This window comes from Microcaecilia unicolor, chromosome 10 (assembly GCF_901765095.1).
Source record: "Microcaecilia unicolor chromosome 10, aMicUni1.1, whole genome shotgun sequence".
In the NCBI taxonomy this organism is placed as follows: domain Eukaryota; kingdom Metazoa; phylum Chordata; class Amphibia; order Gymnophiona; family Siphonopidae; genus Microcaecilia; species Microcaecilia unicolor.
Genome location: NC_044040.1, coordinates 175285639 through 175308197, shown reverse-complemented (window position 1 = coordinate 175308197; position 22559 = coordinate 175285639). Strand labels below are relative to the sequence as shown.

General features: G+C 42.6%; 1 protein-coding gene across 2 annotated transcripts in view; it reads left to right on the top strand.

The window, feature by feature from the left end:
- Positions 1–20914, top strand: part of SLC9A9 (solute carrier family 9 member A9) — a 514180-nt gene extending 493266 nt beyond the window's left edge. Inside the window, exons 15-16 of one of the 2 annotated variants that reach the window (XM_030216056.1) lie at positions 19154–19259; positions 19822–20914. In XM_030216056.1, coding sequence (XP_030071916.1) covers positions 19154–19259; positions 19822–20049 — 334 coding nt within the window. In that variant the 3' untranslated portion in view covers positions 20050–20914. The remainder of the gene's footprint in view (positions 1–19153; positions 19260–19821) is intronic. The other variant, XM_030216057.1, reaches the window with a different exon arrangement.
- The last annotated feature ends 1645 nt before the right edge of the window (positions 20915–22559 follow it).

The window sequence follows — 22559 nt, the reverse complement described above, 5'->3', positions numbered from 1 at the left end:
ATTTGAACTGCCTGCTTACCTTCTCCTAATTTCAAGTCTAGCAAATGTTTTAATTGGGCTGCCAAGTAATATTTTTCTGCAATTAGGTAAAGCCATCCCTCCCCCTCCATCCCATCCTTTTCTCTATGTAAAATCTCTTGTGTCACCAGCAGCCTCTTCTTCCCCTACACCCCTGATGGCGAACCTATGACACGCGTGTCAGCACTGACACGCGTAGTCATTTTCGATGACACGCGGCGCCGCCGCAGTGTGGTCCGCCCAGTGCTCCCCTGCTCGCTCCCTGCTGTTTGCACTGATCCCTGCCTCATAAAACTTATTTTTTTGCGAACCGGCAGACTGAAGAAATAAAACAAACAGCTGACAGGCTTGCCTCCTTCGATCGCATCGGCCGCTTCCTTTCCCTGCATTCTCAGCGTGTCCCGCGGCCCGCCCTCGAGGAAAGGAAATGACATCAGAGGAGGGCGGGACGCGCTCAGAATGCAGGGAAAGGAAGCAGCCGACGCGATCGAAGGAGGCAAGCCTGTCAGCTGTTTGTTTTATTTCTTCAGTCTGCCGGTTCGCGAAAAAAATAAGTTTTACGAGGCAGGGATCGGTGCAAACAGCATGGAGCGAGCAGGGGAGGGTGAGCAAGTGGGGCTGGGAGGGGGTTGTGTGGCCAATTGGGGCTGGGGGTCTGTGTGGCCAATTGGGGCTGGGGGTGTGTGTGTGTGGGCAAGTGGGGCTGGGGGTGTGTGTGGGCAAATAGGGCTGAGGGTGTGTGTGTGTGTGTGTGTGGGCAAGTGGGGCTGGGGGTGTGTGTGTGGGGGCAAGTGGAGCTGGGGGTGTGTGTGGGCAAGTGGGGCTGGGGTGTGTGTGTGGGCAAGTAGGGCTGGGGGTATGTGTGTATGGGCAAGTGGGGCTGGGGGGCTGGGCAAGTGGGGCTGGGGTTTGAATGATCTCAGGGGCAGGTGGAGGCTGGGGCGAGTCACTGGACATTGAAGGGAGGGGGAGGATAGGGGGCAAAAGAGAATCGCTGGACATGGAGGGGATGGGATAGTAGGGCAGGGGAGAGAGGAGAATGGAGAATTGCTGGACATGGATGGAAGGGGAAGGCAGGGAAGAGAGAATTGCTGGACTTGGATAGGAGAGGAGGGCAGGGGAGAGAGGAGAATCACTGGACATGGGAGGGGAGGGGAGAGGAGACATGCTGGACATGGATGGAGGGGAGGGAAGATAGGAAGGAGATGCACATGGATGGGATGGCAGGAGAGGAAGGAGAAATGCTGGAAATGGATGGAGAGGAGAGCAGGAGATAGAGGAGAATTGCTGGACATGGATGGATGGAGGGGTTGGCGGGGAGAGAGGAGAAATGCTGGACATGGGAGAAGAAAGGAGGAAAGTAAAGAAATAAATGGAAAGAAAGCCCTGGAAACGGAGTTAAGAGAACAGATAGAGAGCAGCAGAATCAGACACTTGGACCAGTATGGATAGAAAACAGTCACCAGACAACAAAGGTAGAAAAAAATTATTTTATTTTCATTTTAGTGTTTGGAATTTGTCCAATTTCAGAATTTACATCTGTTGTCTTATTTTGCACTGGGTATACTGGAGCTGTAACATCTTACAGAAATGATTTATAATGAAAAAAAATCACAAGTTATTGTTTTTCTCCTATACTAGTATATTTTCAATGATGTCTGTTTATATGCGCCATGGCTGATATAAGGGGTGTGGCTAATGTGGGTGTGGCTATCATAGGGGTGGAGCCATATGTGGTGACCCCACCCATAATGAGTACCGGCACCTTTTTTTCTACAAAAAATGCACTGGGTCCGCCCTCCCTCCTCGCTCCCGGAAACTAACCTTAAAGCCTCCTTTCACGTCGCAGCAAGCAGCAGCAGGGCAGGCCACTCCTTCCTTCCGTGTCCCGCCCTCGCCTGACGTAACGTCCGCGAGGGCGGAGCACAGAAGGAAGGAGGAGAGGTCTGCCCTGCTGCTGCTTGCTGCGACGTGAAAGTAGACTTTAAGGTTAGTTCTGGGCCGGGTGGAGGGGAGGGCCCAGTGACCTCGGGTGGGCAGCGATCTCGGGTAGGGGGCAGCAATCTCGGGTAGGGGGGGCCCGGGGGCGGTCCTAGTAGCAGTGATTTTTCTCGAAGTGACACACCACCCGAGTTATGCTCGGTTTTTTGGCGAATTTTGACACATCAAGCTCAAAAGGTTGCCCATCACTGCCCTACACAAAGCTCCAAATGTTGCTAGAACTTTCTACAGGGAAGAATCAATGGCCATCTTTTAGCAGTGCTGTTTAAGCTACTGGAAAGAGGGACTTGAGCCATGCTAAATTGTGGCAGGGTGGGCCTGTGTGGAAGGTCTCAGCCCGTGAAGTGAGACTGCACAAGGAGTCTAAAGGGATGAACCATGATTCATGGAAATTACTGCATTCTAAAAGTGTACATTACATTACATTTAATGCTTATATATCACATGTATCAATATATGGATCAATGCGGCTTACTATCAGAAAAGGAAGTAGGACATAACTCTAGAATTATAACATTATAAAAGATTAACCCTACACAATAACAACCACTTAAAAGATCAGTGGAATAGAAGTCACCACATACTACAGTTAAGATGATACCAACTTCTCAAATAACCAAGTTTGTAAAGCTTTCCGAAACATCATATGATTGAATTGATGGCTTATACATTTCGGTAGTTTATTCCACCATTTGGCTACATGGTAGGTAAAAGACAATTCTAATTCAGTTTTATAAACTACCCTATGGGGAGAAGGAAATTGCAATCTCAAATACTGTCTCAAATTAGAGACATAATTCTTACCAAGTAACTCAAGCAGAGATAACAAATATACCGGATCCTGACCATGTTCGTGCTAACAATTAACTCAGTGCCTTAACAATTCTGTATAGTGCGCCTAGAGATCTGCGCTGGAATCCAAGCGTATTCTGTAACAGTGTGCATAAGTCAATTGGCTTAACAAGCCAATCAGCGTTGTTAACAGCACTTAACAAGCAATAATGAGCACTACTACTACTACTCATTTCTATAGCGCTACAGGGCATACACAGCGCTGTACACCATACACAAAAAAGACAGTCCCTGCTCAAAGAGCTTACAATCTAGATAAGACAGGCAGACAGACAGAACAATTAGGTGAGGATAAAAGGACAGGGCAAGTGAGGGTTAGGAGTCAAAAGCAGTGGTAAAGAGGTGGGCTTGAAGTTTGGACTTGAAAACGGCCAAAAGAGGGGGCTAGATGTACAGGCTCAGGAAGTCTATTCCAGGCATGAGGTGCAGCAAGATAAAAGGAATGGAGTCTGGAATTAGCAGTAGAGGAAAAGGGGACAGATAAGAGAGATTTATCAACAGAACGGAGTACCCAAGGGGGTGCGTAGGGAGAGACAAGAGTGGAGAGGTACTGGGGAGCAGCAGAGTGAATGCACTTGTAGGTCAATAAGAGAAGTTTGAATTGAATGCGGAAACGGATAGGGAGACAGTGAAGTGACTTAAGGAGAGGGCTAATGTGAGCTTAGTGAGCATAGCACTAATTGTCAATACTTAGAATTTACATGCACAACTCCCTAAGTGTATTCTATAACGCACTGTGCCTAAATTCTAATGTGTGCAGGCAAAAGGGGCATGGTTAGGGAGATGGGCGTACTGAAATTTACATGTGTAGTTATAGAATATTTATTTATTGCATTTGTATCCCACATCATCCCACCTATTTGCAGGCTCAATGTGGCTTACATAGTTTTGTTATGACATTGTCATTCCAGAATATCAGATACAGTTAGTAGTGTGTAGGGATTAAGTAGGGAAGAAAGAGGAAGTGATTAGGCGGGTGATAGTAGAAGTAGATTTTTCTGTGCAATTGAGACGACTCTTTATTGAGCTCTACTTTTCGCCTGTGCGGCGAATAGTGAACATTTTTACCTTACGTTGGGGCATTGAAGTTATATCACGTGTATGTTCACAGAGTTTTTCTTTGACCCCTGAGGCAGGCGTTGTTTAACGCCGAAACACGGCCCGTGTCAGGTCACCAATAAAGAACTTCAATTGTCCCAGTCTTAAAGGCCCAGTGTTGCTTTTTTTTTTCTGTATGCTTGTTGTGTATGCTGTTATACCCTCTCTATTTGTGTTGTCTTCACTCAACGTGTAATTAAACTATGGAATTCGTTGCCAGAGAATGTGGTAAAGGCGGTTAGCTTAGTGGAGTTTAAAGAAGGTTTGGACGACTTCCTAAAGGAAAAGTCCATAGACCGTTATTAAATGGACTTGGGGAAAATCCACTATTTCTGGGATAAGCAGTATAAAATGTTTTTTACTTTTTTGGGATCTTGCCAGGTATTTGTGTCCTGGATTGACCACTGTTGGAAACAGGATGCTGGGCTTGATGGACCTTTGGTCTTTCCCAGTATGGCAATACTTATGTACTTATAAGGCCACTTTTTGTTGCAGCTTAGTAAAAGGACCCCAAAGAGAATAAAAGAACTTGGTTCTACATATTTTTTAGCACAGCATTAACCCTCCCATATTTGTACTAATTCGCACTCTCAGCCAGAAGGCTAAGAAGGAACTGTTCTCAGTTAATTGAGCATTAACAGAATATACATTCAACTTTGTAACTAATGTTAGGAAAGAAAATTACATCCTGAGACTTCAATGTGACATTTACATCACCTTTGAGAACGAGTGCGTATTGTTATACTGTGTGCCACATGATGACTCAGTATAAACAACACTGACAGATGTAAGGGCTGGTTTGGAAGCATAAAATGGTGCAGTTTACCATTCTTACCTTCAAAGATGACTAGCAACCTGCTGATTATTATTCAAATGAAAACATTTGATCTAGGAAATATATTACATTTTACGATCTTAGCATCACTGTATAATGTCACACTGGCAAATAATTGCTGTGAAACATAACCTCACTTGTGGTCCAGAGAACATATATCGCTGAAGGAATGCAATTAAGTCACACTACAAGCATCCATTTTTCTAGCAAGAGCATTTAGACAGGTTTCAGAGAATACGTGCATACTGGCTTTACTATTTAGAGTTCATAATTTGTATGTATGTATATGTATATGTATATATATATATATATATATATATATACACACTAGTAAAAAAGGCCCATTTCCGAAACCAATGAAATGGGCGCTAGCATGTGGCTGGGTCGCGGATAATCCTTCCAGCTGGGCCGCAGCTTGTCCTGTTCGCCCACATCCCAGATGGTGACGGGCACGTTGTTTTCCGGCTCCTCTGACTCCATGTCAAGCGATCCCAAATATAGTCTGTGCTATTGGCCCTCTGGCACTCTTCAGTACTGGCATTAGGCATTTACAAATTTCTCCCCCCCCCTCCCCCGGTTTATTTTTGCACATACCCACAGCAGGAATATTCTCTCGTTCCAGCGGTAGTTCTGTGCTCTCCGTGCTGCACAGATAATGAGCCATTCTGCTGGGGAATGCTCCTCCCTTATTGTCACGTAGTTTCCTCTGATTGGTCCGTCTTACGTTGCCTAGTGTTGCCTGGGAAACGGTGTTGTGATGGTCCTTTGTGTTTCAGAATGTTGAGGGTGTTTTTTCTGATTGGTCTGTCATGCGAGGGCGGGGCAGAGAGACATGGTCAGTGTTGTGGCTTCACCACCATGAATCCATGAACCGTTCAGTGAGTGACTGAGTGACTTCAGAATGTTGTCTTCAGAACGTTGAGGGTGAGTTTTATTATAGTATATATATATATATATATATATATATATATATATATCTCAAACATATAAACGGCAAGTGACCGACTCACCTGCAAATGCGCAGTAGAGTCCGAACGCTGAGAGTGTAGTCCAAGCCCCGCCTCCACCAGCAGTACAGCCCAATAGGGAGGAGGGCTTGGACATGGGCATGGAATTCAGAGGAGGAGGGAGCAGGGAGGGAAGGAGGGGGCGGAACTGAGGGAAACAGACGCTGGGGGGAGGGCAGGGGAGAGAGCAGGGTTGGTGGACGGGGGAAGGCCATAGGAAAACAAAAAACTAGCCTGTTGTTACAGGCTTAACGGCTAGTATATATATATATTTACTTATTTATGACATTTGTATCCCGCATTATCCCGAATAAGCTCAGGTTCAATGTGGCTTACAGTCAAGAAAAACATCAAAAATATGATACAATCAGATAATTAAATTATAACATTTTAACATATTAGGAATAATTGTGTTTGTCATGAAGCTAGGCAAGAGTACTGGTTATGTTGAAACATATAAAAGAGACGGCAACATTAGTTTATTATCTTTTGAAATGTATTTAATAGAAAAGCCTTTAGTAATTTACGGAATCGCAGATAATCTTCTAAGTACCTTAATTGCTTGGGAAGAGAATTACAAAGTTTGGTACTCTGATATCTGAAGCCTGCGACAAGGATTGATTTGTAAGAAAGACCTTTGCAGTTTGGGTAATGGAGCATGAGGTATTCTCTAGATGTTTTTACTGTATTACGCGAAGGCAAATCAATTAGTTGTTGCATGTAAGAGGATGCTAAACCATATATGATGCGGTAAACAGTTACGCATATTTTAAAGAAGACCAAGCAAAAAAACAGCACAAAGGGCCTTTAAAAACAAAAGGGAACACAGTTTTTTCATTTAAAAAATCCTTTAATAGTGAACTTTGATTGAAGAAAGACCCGACACGGGCTGTGTTTCGGTGCTACCGCACCTGCGTCAGGGGTCACACCAATGACAAAGGAGGCTTCAATAGACTAATTTCAGAAGGCTGCTGTGTGTGAGCTTCATACTACATTTCATTCGGAGGAATATATCACACAAAATTTTGGAAAGCATCAGCCTTCTGAAATTAGTCTATTGAAGCCTCCTTTGTCATTGGTGTGACCCCTGACGCAGGTGCGGTAGCACCGAAACACAGCCCGTGTCGGGTCTTTCTTCAATCAAAGTTCACTATTAAAGGATTTTTTTTAATGAAAAAACTGTGTTCCCTTTTGTTTTTAAAGGCCCTTTGTGCTGTTTTTTTGCTTGGTCTTCTTTTTCTGTACTTGGTTCCCTCTCTTTGTCTCAGCATATTTTAAAGAAGAAATTTTTGAATGTTTTGAAACATTTGCCCAAAGTGGTGTACAGCAAGTATAATCTGAACATAGGCAATAAACAATTATAGCTGAAAAATTATTAAAATAACAGTACCTCTTCCTAGTATAGTATGCTATTCACAATGTGAACACAATATACATTAAAATATCTTAACAAGCAGCATAAGGGGTAGCAGAGGTGGATCATACAGATAGGAAAGGAAGAGTAACAGGAGTTAGAAGATATGGATGATTAACTTAAGGAAAACTAGCAGATGGGGTAAGAAATTTTTTTTCAAAATGATATCAACTAGAGTGTGTGTGCTAAGCAAGTCCTGCTACAATATGTTCAGCTGGTGTAAGTCTTGTGTGTGTGACTAGCAGGGCCGGCTTAACCATTGGACCAGGTGAAGCTGTGGCCCAGAGCACCAGCAATTAAGGGTGCCAAAATACCCATCCTCTGACCTCATCTAGTCTACAGGTTAAGCCTTTTATCCCCCCCCCCCCCCCCGCCACTCCACCATACAAGTTAAGCATTCCCCCCCCCCCCCCCCTGCCCAGTCTGGTCTCTTCCTTTCTTTCTCCTTTCCTCTCCATAGCTCCAGCACTGCTCCCTCTCCTCCTCCTCCTCCCCTCCATTATGTCAGTCACTGGTGGGAGTAGCAGCAGTAGCAGTATGAAAGTCTGCCTTTGACGACCAGCCCTTAGGTCTTCCATCTGCCGTGTCCTATCTGATGCAATTTCCTGTGGACTGGACATGGCAGAGGGAAGAACCAAGGGTTGGCCAAAGGAAAACTGTCATGCTGCTGCTGTCGACTGACAAACTTTACAGAACTGCATGGAGTAAGAGAGGTGAGGGAGTAGTTCCAGACCCATCGGGAGAGGGACAGAGGAGGACCGGGGAGGGGGATAGAGATGCCAGCCCGAGGGAAGGAGGAGGGAGCGTTGGTAAACCTGCAGGGAGGGAGGGGTGCTAGAAGAGATGTGATGTGATGTGATGTGATTGGGAGGGGGGGGGGGGGGTGCCACCAAAGCAAGTTGGCTCAGAGCACCACTATCCCTTGAGCCAGCCCAGGTGATTAGTTGTTTCTTCGATTAAAGGCATGGGAGAAGAGCCAGGCTTTCACCTGCTTTTTGGAATAGAGAGAGTCTTGCATCAGCAAAGTTTTTCAGGGAGTGCAACCAGAATGTGGGGGCTGCTCTGGAAAAAGCTCATTGTCTGAGGTCAGTGGTGATTTCCTTTAGAAAGGGTGTGGTTAGGGGATACTCCTTGGGAGGATCTTAGGGCCCCTTTTACTAAGCCGCGTAAGCGTCTACGCGCGCCCAATGCTTTCCAAAATGGAGTTACCGCCCAACTACCACATGGCTCTTGTGGGAAAGAGGAACCCGAATTATAGCTACGACATGCGAGGTTCTAGTCTTAATTTCTTCCTGGGTCTGATCCAAAAGAGCTGAGACATCCAAACTGTCTGATGTAACTTCTGTAACAGGTTGTTCAATTTGAAATTGTTTCACTATTGATGGAATGTAATAAAGTCTCTGCATGGGGTGGTAATCCATTCTCTGAATATTTAAAGACTTCTTTCAAAAGTCTATTAAATATTTCCTTTGAAGAAATATGCTTAGTAAATGGAAAATGTAATATTCTTAAATTCAAGTTTCTTGCGGAATTTTCTAAATTTTCAGTCTTTCGATGTAAGGGTAATCTAAGCAAACTGAGATTGATTGATCCTCAAGCTGGGTAGTATTATAAACCTCAAGCTGCTTCTTTCCCTTGAGCAGCATTGTTCAGAAAAACAGTAGCAAAATGTGCAGGGCTTCCAGGGCTGTCCAAATAGAATCCAGAGTTATCTCTGATGGTTGAATTAAAGTCTGCACATAATACAGTTTCTTCCTCAGGACTCTCCTCCTCAGATTCCATTATAACTGCTTCTGTTCTAGCTTGGAGATTTTGGTTAGCCTCCAGAACTAGCATCTGAGTTGCACCCAATGCAGAGATCTCTTCCCTCTCAGTAGATGTCAAGGTCTGCCTCTCCACTGCAGGCCAAGCTTTGGGATTACCCAATTCTGAAGTCTGCACAGTATCAAACACTTTCTGCAGGTCCAGAGGAGTCACAGGACCTTGTGAGCTGTGAGAAATCACCCTCTGAATTGGGGCTTTTCCTAGCCCTGAGCAACATAGAAACACCCAGTTCGGTTGAGGGAGAGGCATATGCTTTGATGGTAGTCTGCTGCTTCAGATGAGGACTAGATCATGGGTGGACAGACCCCTTCAGTTTGCCCTTCCATTTTGGCATCGCTATACTAAAGGTAAAGAAAACGAAGGAAAATTGGAAAGAAAAACTAACAGCGTTCTGAGCACACACCTTAGTCAGATGCCATTTTGGATCCTCGCGGTAGGGGGCCCTACTCCAGATTCTTTCTAATCTTCTGTCTTTCCTTTTGCTCCCAAAGGAAGAAACAGGCATTTATATAGTGTATATATATATAGAGAGAGAGAGGATATCATATACTGTAGACTCCTGTTGTTCCTTGTCTGTCCATTGTGATGTATGATTATTGTTTTTATGTTAATTTTAGAATGTTTTAAATGTTTGGTTTTATATAATGCATTCAGAATGGTGGAGGTTGCAGGATCTAAATATTTTAAATAAGTAAAGGGTAGCAAACCAAGGAAACCCAGCTATAGTTCAATTAAGCCATTGTTAAAAAAGGACAATCCTCATCCTTTACAGTTGTAATTCTCGGATGTCATGATTCCACCCACAACTCAATCGACAACTCGGCATTGGTGACCCAAAATGCCTCCTATCAATCTTATCACCAGTTCTTTTTCCCCAAGGCCTGACTGCGTATAGATAACTCTAGATTAATCCTATCTAAAAAAAAAAAAAAGAATGACAGAATGCTCAGACCAGGAAATCTTACATGTGCCCTCAGATTTCAAATCATAGTTTAATCATACAGCTTGTCCCAAACACTAAATCTAAAGTATAGCAGAGTGTGAATAGGTACATCAATCGTTGTATCAAATCATTATCATGCAAAAATAAAAATTTGAGCCAAAACACAGTTCTGGCAGTCAATATGCAATTAAAAGCTGATGAAACTTCAGGAATATATTTGCAATAAATTTGGGGAATAGATTAAGGGTATCCAAGTCAACAGCTGGTGGTTTCTAAACATTAGAACACTAATCTGACTGTCAAACTTTAAGAATAAATACTCTTCTGAAATAGTACAATCCACAAATGATTTTTGACATCTTTGTCCACATTTTTCTTGAAAATTATTTATAAAATTATACAAAAAATAATAAAGAACTGCATTATTGGACATGGCTCTGATGTTGGAATCACAGTGGAAGGTCCCATTGACCTTTCATCACTGCCATCTCAAGGATCATGCAGCACCCCCAAACTTTGCAAAGCAGGCGTGGTCTGCGGATTTAGACACAGCAATGTCTGAGGGTAGGCTGTAGGCTGAAATCAAGGGCCTCTGCTCCCTGACCATTCATTTACTATGTTGGGAGCTTCAATGTAAAGTCAACATGAAACTCTATTATTCCCCAAAACAGGCATGTGCAATGAAAATTTGTGTGAATGCTTCTTGTCTTAGATGTGGACATGCAGAGGCCTCTCTAGGGCACATGTTATGGACCTGCCCGTGGATTCAGAACTTTTGGCAGTGAGTCTTGGCCTTTATATCCCACCTTTGGAGCATATTGATAACAGTAACACCTGACCTGCTCTTTGACCTGCAGCCCAGGGTTACTCCTTGACGCTGGGGTGCGTCTCACTTTATTAAATGGACAGTTTTGATGATTCTAGAAGTCATTTTGTGTGATTGGCTTGCAAGAGAGGTACCCACAGTGCAACACTGGCATGCAGCAATGATTCACACCTTTTCAATGGAGAGGCGTCATATCACCTCTTTGACCTCTCCAGAAGGCCGTCAATTTCAGGCTACATGAGAACCTTTTTGGTCCACTTTGACACCACTTGCCCGAAGCAGGATCCTGAACTGTTAAGCCACTTTCCTGGCTCTGCCCTTGAAGTGGTAGAGCAGATTTTTTAGGTTGGCCTGTCCCCTGGGGAGGGGCAAGGGGGGTGTGGGAACAGGGGAGAAGGGTCTAGTGTCAAAAAATATGGATATGCTCTGTTGTTTGCTCCTATATTGTTTGTTTATATGATTTGGAGCACGCTCAATAAAAAGATTTAAATATAAAGAACTGTATTAAAAGTATAATCCTACTTTGTTTTCCTCTTGGCATGTGAGTAGCTTCAAAACTATTACTATTTTTAAGAAAATAAGAATAGCCATATTGGGTCAGACCAACTGTCCATCTAGCCCAGTATCCGGCTTCCAGCAGTGGCCAATCCAGGTTACAAGTACCTGGCAGAATCCCAATTAGTAGCAACATTCCATTCTACCAATCCGAGGTCAAGCAGTTACTTCCCTCAATATCTCGATAGCAGACTAAGGACTTTTCCTCCAGGAACTTGTTCAAACGTTTTTTAAACTGACATACGCTAACTCCTGTTACCACATCCTCTGGCAACAAGTTCCAAAGCTGAACTATTTTTTGAGTGAAAAAAATATTTCCTCCTATTTGTTTTAAAAGTATTTCCATGTAATTTTATTCAGTGTCCCCTGATCTTTGTACTTTTTGAAAGAGTGAAAAATCAATTCGCTTTTACCCGTTCTATACCACTTAGAATTTTGTAGACATTTCCTTCAGCCATTTCTTTTCCAAGCTAAAGAGCCCCTAACCTCTTTAGCCTTTCCCTATATGGGAGGAGTTCCATCCCCTTGATCATTTTGGTTGCTCTTCTTTGAACCTTTTCTAATTCCGTTATATCTTTTTTTGAGATACGGCGACCAGAACTGAATGCAATACTCAAGATGATGTTGCACCATGGAGTGATACAGAGGCATTATAATATTCTTGGTCTTATTTTGCATCCCTTTCCTAATAATTCCTAGCATCCTTTTTGCTTTTTTGGCTTCCGCTACGCACTGGGTAGAAGATTTCAGTGTACAGTGACACCTAGATCTTTTTCTTCAGTGCTGACTCCTAAGATGGACCCTAGCATCAGGTAACTATGATTCAAATTATTCTTCCCAATGTGCAGAATAGAAATTTAAAATGTGAAATAAATAAATAAATGTGCATCACTTTGCATTTGTCCACATTAAATTTAATCTGCCATTTGGATGTCCAGTCTTCCAGACTCCTAAGGCCTTCCTGCAATTTTTCTCAATCTGCATGTGTTTTGACAACTTTGAATAGTTTTGTGTCATCTGCAAATTTAATCACCTCACTTGTTGTTCCAATTTCTAGATCATTTATAAACATGTTAAATAGCACCAGTCCCAGTACAGATCCTTGCAGCATTCCACTATTCACCATCCTCCGCTGAGAAAAATGGCCATTTAACCCTACCCTCTCTTTTCTGTCCAATAATCAATTCCTAACCCTCAGAAGGACATTGCCTCCTATCCCATGACTTTATACTTTTCTCAGGAGCCTCTCATGAGGAACTTTGTTAAAAGCTCTCTGAAATGTAGCTACACTACATCAACCGGCTCACCTTTATCCACATGTTTATTCACGCCTTCAAAGAAATGAAGCAGATTGGTGAGGCAAGACTTCCCTTGGCTGAACCCATGCTGACTCTGTCCTATTAAACCATGTTCGTCTATGTGTTCCGTAATTTTATTCTTTATAAATAAGAGTGGAGGAGTGGCCTAGTGGTTAGGGTGGTGGACTCTGGTCCTGAGGAACTGAGTTCAATTCCCACTTCAGGCACAGGCAGCTCCTTGTGACTCTGGGCAAGTCACTTAACCCTCCATTGCCCCATGTAAGCCGCATTGAGCCTGCCCTGAGTGGGAAAGCGCGGGGTACAAATGTAACAAAAAATAATAATAATAGTTTCCACTATTTTCCATGGCACTGAAGTTAGGTTTACCAGTCTGTAATTTCCTTGATCATCCCTGGAACCCTTTTTAAAAATTGGCATCACTGAGGATATAAGGGTATATAGCAGCTTCAAAGGGACATGTCAAATTAAACATGGATATGCATACTGGGTGTGGAACTGTCAGGAACATATGAATATCAGCATTGCTTTTTGAATATGCTTTTGCAAATCCGTTCAACCAGCAGGGCACAGTATGTTTTTAGATTTGTGCACTATCCATTTCCCACTGTGTGTATGGAATGGTATGTTAAAACGCTTATTAAATTGAAGTCTCAATTATCTGTGCACACTTCGCAGTTCTTGGTGTGTACTTGAGCCAGAAACTGATGCTCAAATTTTACATACATTCAAACAGATAAATGGAAATCCCCAAAAATTAATCAACTTGCTCTTGTAGACCAACTAATATTTTGGCCAACACAGCATCAGCAACTCAAGAACTTTGGGGTAAAGCTAAAAACCGGTTTGCCCCCTTTAACCAAAAATGTTCTGCTGCCCCTGACCTCCCATATCTTTAGCTTTCATTTCTTTATTTTTCTCCAACACTTGTATAATTCTCCTCCATTGTCTCCCTCTCCCTTTTTCTTTCTTTTCCTTCATCATTCTTTTTTCTCCCACAATGCTCCCTTCTCTCTTGTCACATCTGCCCCCCTTTGCTCTCCATTCTGCATTTCTTTCTTTCTAGTTTCTTGTCCTCTTATTCCTTCAGGTTGCTCTCTAATCCCCTTTTGCATTTAGATTCCTTTTTCCTTCATCCCCTTCCTACATCCTTACTGGCGTTCTCCCTGTCCAGTCATCTCCTCTTCTGAGCCTCTTCTTTTGGTTTTTCTCCATCCAGTGCCACACAATAGGAATGATGTGATGCCAGTAGCAGTCGTCCCAAGAGACGCAATCGGCCACATTCTATACTGAGGGCCCCTTTTGCTAAGCCACGTAGGTGTGTACGCATGCCTAACGTGTGCCAAAATGGACTTACCGCATTGGTCCTGCAGTAATTTCATTTTTGGCGCGCGCCCACTATGCACATCTGAAAAATAATTCTTATTTTTGGACGTGCACAGCGGACGTGCGCAAGTCCTTGCCACTAGGTCTATGAATGGCGGTAAGGTCAGAGACCCAAAATGGACGCGCGGCAATTTTGATTTTGCTGCAAGTCCATTTTTGGGACAATAAAAAGAGGCCTTTTTTACAGGCATGCTGAAAAATGATTCTGTGCACACCCAAAAGCCACGCCTACACTACCACAAGCCACTTTTCAGCTCACCTTTGATTATGCCCCTCTATGGGGTCCTTTTACAAATGGGGCACCCAAGTTTTCATGAGGGCGTCCTCGCAGGACGGCCCTGTGAAGGGGCGGGGAAACCCGTATAATCGAAACAAGATGGGCGTCCATCTTTCATTTCGTTAATACGGTCAGGGATGCCCAAATCTCAACATTTAGGTCAACCTTAGAGATGGTCGACCTAAGTGTTGAGATGGTCAACCTTAGAGATAGTCATCCCCGGTTTTCGGCCATAATGGAAACCGAGGACCCCCATCTCAAAAACGACCAAAGCCAAAGCCCTTTGGTCATGGGAGGAGCCAGAATTCATAGTGCACTGGTCCCCCTCACATGCCAGGTCACCAACTGGGTACCCTAGGGGGCACTGTAGTGGACTTCACAGATTGCTCCCAGGTGCACAGCTCCCTTACCTTGGGTGCTGAGCCCCCCAACCCCCTCCCAACTCACTCCCTACAACTGTACACCACTACCATAACCCTAAGGGGTGAAGGGGGGCACCTACATGTAGGTACAGTGGATTTCGGTTGGGTTTTGGAGGGCTCACATTTATCACCACAAGTGGAACAGGTAGGGAGGGATGGGCCTGGGTCCGCCTGGCTGAAGTGCACTGCACCCACTAAAAACTGCTCCAGGGACCTGCATACTGCTGTCATGGAGTTGGGTATGACATTTGAAGCTGGCATAGAGGCTGGCAAAAAATATTTTTAAAGTTTTTATTTTTTAGGGTGGGAGGGGGTTAGTGACCACTGGGGGAGTAAGGGGAGGTCATCCCCGATTCCCTCCAGTGGTCATCTGGTCTGTTTGGGCACCTTTTGAGGCTTGGTCGTAAGAAAAAACGGACCAAGTAAAGTCGGCCAAGTGCTCGTCAGGGACGCACTTCTTTTTTCCATTATCAGCCGAGGACGCCCATCTCTTAATCACGCCCCCAGTCCCGCCTTCGCTACGGTGCCGACACGCCCCTGTGAACTTTGGTCATCCCTGCGACAGAAAGCAGTTGAGGATGCCCAAAATCGACTTTTGATTATGCTGATTTGGGCGACCCTGAGAGAAAGACGCCCATCTCCCGTTTTGTGTCAGAAGATGGTCGCCCTTCTCTTTCGAAAATAAGTCTGATAGTGTTAAAAGAAACAAGAGTGAGAGCTAAGCGCCATTCTATAAACGGGGTTCCAAGTTGGCTGCTCTTTTATAAAATAGAGTGCAGTGCTGGGATCCATGCAGAACTTTCTGGTGCAAGGATTTACACCAACTGAAACCTGATGTAAATCCACAAACCAGTGTGACAATTTACCACAGAGCCAAAAGAATGAAAGCATACACAGGGAGCGACAAACCAGTAGAAAAAAATTATGATTCTTCTTTTTTTTGCCAGAAGTGGAAAAAGAGGGTATCCCAAGATGGCATTCTCCATTTTTGTTCAGCAGAGAGGGAAGGAGGGGAAGATATATATATTTTTAAAGATAAGTCAGGAGGGGGCGGATATAGTTGCCAACCCTGTGAAAGTGTCAGTGGGTGCTGAGCACTCCTGATATTGAGCAGTTTTCTTCATCTGGTCAAGGGAGGGGTAATTTGTATTGTAGTATCCTCAATCATTTTGAAATGTTGGCTCCCATGAGGAAATAAAGACTCAAGAGGGTACTGCAAGAGTTGTATTTTATTTGTCATTTGTAAGAAGGGGTCCTGCTTCCAAGGGGACCATATTTTTAAATTTCAGGAGTCAAGAGGGAGGGAAGGAAGGAAGAAAAAGGGATCCAGGGTTGCTATATCATTATTTTAGAGTGGGCAAGGAGTGCTATGAAAGCATATTTTGATTTATTTTTTTTTCATTTTAAAGAGGGGAGGAAGGGTATCCCTTCAAATTTAAGTCTGCTAGTGCAGCATCTAAATTTGGCCAGCCAAGTGGCTGGAATGGAAAGTCAGCACTAACCACTTAGCTTTCTTGTCCTGATGTGGTGAAATTCAGGAGGCTAAATTTAGCCTGTTAACATCAGTCAGTTTTCAAAGGTTTTGATTTAGGCACTTTTCCCCGGATTCTACATAGCATGACATAAATTGTGTGCGTAAATCTAGTCACAACTTAATTAATAAGCCACTCAGCGCCAATAATTGCCTCTTAACAATCAATTATTGACACTAATTTGCATTAGAATTTTTGCCCAGAATTAAGCATATTCTATAATGTGATGCACTTAAATTCTAAGTCACATAATTGAAAAGGGGGCGTGGAATGGGCAGGTCATGGGCATTTCTAAAATCTATGTGCGTGGTTATAGAATACACCCAGTCCGCACTTAAGTTAGGCATCGGCATTTGCACCAAGTTTTATTTGGCATAACTGCCCGTGAAATGTCATGCGGATGGGCGCTCAGCTTATTCTATAAACTACTTATTTTCCGCCAGAATCGTTATGCCCACACTAGCCCACTCCTCAAGTCACTTCACTGGCTTCCTGTCCGCTTCCGTATTCAGTTCAAACTCCTCTTGCTGACCTTTAAATGCATCCACTCTATGACCCCTCACTACCTCTCATCTCTCATTGCTCCCTACATTCCTCCCCGTGAACTCCGCTCTCTGAACAAATCTCTCTTATCATCCCCCTTCTCCTCCACCGCTAACTCCAGACTTCGTCCCTTTTGTCTTGCGGCACCTTATGCCTGGAACCGACTTCCTGAGCCCATACGTCTAGCTCCATCTCTACCTGTTTTTAAATCTATGCTGAAAACCCACCTTTTCACTACTGCCTTTGGCTCCTAACCCTACTCATTTGCCCTCCTTCTCTCCTGTTCCTCTTCACCAGTAATTCCCTTGCCCGTAAATGTCTTGTCTGTCTGTTTTTACCTAGATTGTAAGCTCTTTGAGCAGGGACTGTCTCTGTGTGTCTCATGTTCAGCGCTGCGTACGCCTGGTAGCGCTATACAAATGTTATTAGTAGTAGTACTAGTATAGAATATGCCTAGGCATATTTCATTTCGGTGCCAATATTTTAGGCGTGATATATAGAATCTAGTTCTTTAAGTCTTTAGTTGGCTAGATCTCTCTATTTCTTCATGCCTTGGCTGTGGGTGCTTGGAACTGATTCCCAGGAGAAGTGATGGGGGCAAACAGACAGAGAATTCAAGAAGGCAAGAAATAAACACAGAGGATCTCCCTGCATGCAAGGAATAAAGAGAAGACGACACAACAGGAATTAAATAGAGTTTACTAAATGGGCCTTATAGCTCTTATCTGCATCATGTTCTGTATCAGATGAAATGTTTCATTTAATGAAGTGAACCATCAAAGCAGACAGATTGTGATTGGTTTCCCATACCGTGCTGAAAATTATGCTGTCAGCCAAGATGATACGATAAATTTAGGGCTTTGAGGGATGTGATAATAGATATGTTAGCTTCTATTTATTCAAATAAAAACAAAAGAATACTGGGAAGAAGTATATGTGGCAAAGCATAATGGCAAGATTATGTATGATGTTGATTCAGTGATAATACTACATAACGAGAAACAAAATAAGCAAAATTAAATGGTGCAGTAGAAAATAGCTTTCTTTGCAGAGACAACTAATTTTTCATGAACATGCTTATTTCAGATTAATACCAATTTCTGTACAAAACCAGAACACCTGTACCAATGATTTTATGGTGAGAATACTAAAAGGGAACTTTTAAACAATACAGGAACATAAGACCTTTGAAGTCAGAATGATTAAATATTTTGACACCCACAAGACAGGACTTAACAAAGATCTGGGTTTTCTAGCCCATTATAAACCATAAAATTCTACAGCTTTGTCATCCTTTCATCACTATGCATGTCTCCCTGCCCCTCATCCACCCGGCCCTCCCTATCCCTCACCTTACCCACCCTCATCCTGTTAGACTGTTTCACTTATATATACTGTCATTTATCAACATTCGCTTATTTCTGATCTGACGAAGTGCTACCTTCGAAAGCTAATAAAAAAATGTATTAAGTCAGTCCAATAAAAAAAGATATCATCTTATTTTCTTTTCCATGTTTTATTTTATTCTATTTCTATTGATTACCTAAACAAAAAAAAATAACCCTAAACTCAAACAGTTCTTGGGTCTGCTAGCAGAATAACTTGAGGGGGGAAAGTTTCAAGATGTGCACTTCAGGACAAAGCCTGCAAGGCCATTTTACACTCATATTTTCCCTTTGAAACCTGTCATGGGTACAGTGTATCCACTGACAATTGCACCTGTTTTGGTAGGGGGGTTATTTGTTTTGGGATTTTTTTGTGGTGGGGGGGTATTTTTTATAAGGAAGATAATCATAGCTAAATTTGAGCATACAATTTACACATATTTTTTTCCAATCCCACTCAAAGCATGTCTCCTGAATGTGGCTAAAAGGATGTGTAGTTTGGAACACACATACCCTTAGCTGTATTGAGAGAACAGTTTTCAGACAACCAATTTATGCAAGTAAATTGCTATTTACCTAAATAAATGACTTTGAATGTTTTCTTACGCATATTTTACATAGTTGTTCAAAGAAATGGATAAAACTGTAGTGAACCTCCTTTAGAGTCAGCCTTTGTTCATCTTTGTATGCAGTGCTTGGATTGCACAGTATCTAATCTTGTAAAAAGCTGTGTTTACAAGGAAATGAATGTAAGCACCAAAGTCAAGATGGCACAGGAGCTGCATGGCAGGAAGATACAACACATGGATGGGTGATACCACAGCATCTTCTTTGTACACAGTTGTTTTTTTTTAGTTCTGCCCTAATACACTCGTATCTTATGACTATGCTATGTAATTTATGCCTTAACAGACATCAGATATCTAAAGCCCATTTTAACCCATGCTGGACCACCCTTAACAACAACACTGCCCAACTGGTGCAGTCCTGTTGCCAGACTGCTCACTAGCCCTAGGGCGTATGAGGTAAGTCTTTCCATTATACAAAGTTCGACAAACAATATTTCATGATGTCAGCAGGGACTAAAATAATACAGCAGGTGGTATCAGAAGGAGTGGATGCATCCGAAAAGAGAAGCGATGTGAAGGCTTTTAAAATTTCAGATCAACTGGTAATTTTGCTTATTTGGCTTCCAATAAAGAAAAGAATGCCATGTTCTCGGTTATATTGTATCTGGAACCAATTGTGAATGCAATGGATGTATTTATGTCATAATTTTAGACTCAGACTAGTACATTTCAGCACAAAAAAAATATGTTACAAACATTAATTGAGAGAGTATCAGCTGTGGTCCACGCCAGTGAAAAATCTATTGGAAAAAGTCATTACGCTTATTGAAATTAGATTTATTTCCCCCTTTAGCCTTTTCTGTGTTTATTTGATCATTAACAATGCCACTTAACTAAGACTAAAATCTAGTTTCTATGATTTCTAACATTTCCTGCCATTTGGAGGCATCCTGCAGTAGTTTCAATGACCTTAATTGTTTCTCTTTCCTTTTTTTTTTTTTTTGCCAAAAATAAACAGGAGCAACTGAAAGACGATGACACAGACTGTATTGTGTGCAATGACGAACTGACTATTGCTTATGAAGAGACGGCATCGGCTTCCCATCCTTCCTTAGTGCAGAGCAGCACAGGTCCCTCCCAGGCTGCAGGCGAGGAAAATGCACATGGCGCAGACCTCGGATTAGGAAAATATGAACTGAAGCCTGAATGCACGCCAGGCAAATCTCATCTGAATACGCTGGCATGAGCAGTGCAAATGTAATATCAAGCAATGCGAGCATCATGCAGGCACACGAGCCAAACTTATTAGGCCGTGTTGGAGAGAGGCTTGAAAATGTATTTGAGACACAAATTGGAGAGAATCAAAAACCTTGTCAAATATTTCCCCAGGTGCCTGAAGAAAATGAAAATTGATTCAAAGCCATATATTATACAACTAAAAATAATTGTTTTTGACTGGAACAATTTGCTAATAATGAAATAGAAGCTATTGTTATCCTCTTGAAGTGAGCAGTACTCTGGTTCACTCATGTCTTTCCATTGCATTTCTCCTCACCTTGGGTTCCACTCAGGTTTTTGAGAGACACATTTGCCCCAACAAGAAGTGAAAGCCAGTCTTAAGTTTACACTTTTTTTTTTCTCAGAGCAAACACAGCTCTTGGCTTCATTTTGAGAAAAATATGCAGATTTGTAGTATTCGTTTTGTTTCTGTGGCACTTTAAAATCTGCTCGTAATGGAAAGCAGAAGCTGCAGTCGATGAATTTGCTTGCTTTGCTAACATTAACTAACATGGATTCTGGCTTTCTATGTATTAGGCATAACTGTGTTTTGTAAACTTCGATTTTAAGTTTGTGTGTGAAAACAGTTGTACCTCTGCTCCAGCCATGCCTGGATTTTTGAAATTCTTTACAGATTACACTGTAACAAATGTATCTCTTTTTCATGCTAATTATGAAATGATTCAGAACAATATGTGCCTTTTCATTTTGTCTGTTGAACAAATGTTGGTCCAGGGCAGGGAGCGGGAACCTCCCATCTTCCCTCTGTTGCTTTGGGCTTTCAGAAGTACGCATGAGGGGCCTGCTTTGTGGCTCACTGCCAGTGCTGCATCTCTTTGTCACATCTTCCTCTTCTTGAGTTGGCTGGAGCTGAGGTTACTGAAGAAGCAGCGTTCACCAGTTCCTGAGGGTAGAAATTTATGGTTATTGTTTATGGTGAACATACAAGGGTAAATTCTCAAAAGGTCGCCAAAATTTAGGTGCCTGGATGATGCATACTAAATACAAATTCTGTAACAGCAGTTGAGAAATATTAGCATTTACATACCTAACTGTAGGCAGTTGGGTGCATAAATGCTAGTATTCTACAACCCGTGTGCCTAACTGCCTGACGTGCCCCCTTGAAGTTGCATCCTCTGGAATTTGAGGAAACAAATTATAAAATAGTGACAAAGGGCAGTTACACACATAACTGTTAATTGGTGCCAATTAAGGCCAATTATAATCTTATTGGTCATTAACATCAATTAGTTCATTATTTAAATGTATTTATGCATGCAACTGACCTTATTCTATCACTTGCATGAGCAAATTTGCATGCTAGTCGCAAATTCAGACATGCGACTTTCTAGAATGAGAAGGATGATGGCTGGATTGAGAGCCCTGAGGCATGGCCTGTGACTCAGGACCATTGCTGCAGCGATCAAACTAAATATGGTGAGGTGGGGGGGGGGGCTTATGAGTATAAAATAGTGGAGGGGGGGGGGGACAATGAAGGCTCATGGGCCAAATGGCAGGTCCCAAGCCTGCTTCCAAACTGTGCTGGAAGGAGCAGGAGGAAACCGTTACAAAAAAAAAAGTAGGCATGAGATACATTTGAGAACCACTTTGACCTATGTAAGTGTACCCCTTGTACATTCATTTTGGTTAAGTCACATCAGTTTGGGGGAAAAAGAGAGGATACACTGAGGACCAAATAAAGAGGATTGCCAGATGGTTCCACATCACCAGAGACTGGCTGTACCAGCCTTGGTTTTGCTCTGTTGCATGCATGCATTTGCTGTTCTGATTTTTCAAAGGCTTGTCCAAGTTCAACCCTCAAGAGCTGCAAACACGCCAGGCTTTCAGGATGTCCTTAATGCATATGCATGAGAAAGATTTGCATGCCCCTGTATCTGTTGTATGCAGATCTCTGTCATGTATAGCCTTAAACATTAGAAGGATAATTTACTACCTTATATTTCGCAATATTCTAAAATTGCATCTCTTTTCAAAAATTTTACTGACGCAGGTTAATCTCCACTGATGACTGCTCACACACCATGATACTGTTCCTCATCACTTTTCCACTGAATCGACAATGATAGTTCCCCTTAAGTTAGACTTCGAACTTCTTGCTCTTCCAAAAAGACTCACAGCTACACTTATCACTGTGCCCCAATGTAAACAAACTATTAATCGCCTACCACAAACCATGTCAACTGTTCTTTGATACAGTGTAAGCCTGTTGACTGCTGTTGCCTGTTACACTGCAACTGTATGTTGATTTTTCTTTGCTACAATATAAGCCACATTGAACCAAACTTGATTTGGAAAATGTGGGATATAAGACCTAATACATGGAAATTAGGGAAATCTGAAAACCTGGTCTGCTCGCAGCATTTAAGGACTAAACTTTGACAAGCCTTCTAAGAAAAGGAGAGCTAGCATTCCTACATTCAGGAGGCAAAACTGACGTTTCCATAGTCTCTGCCTGTG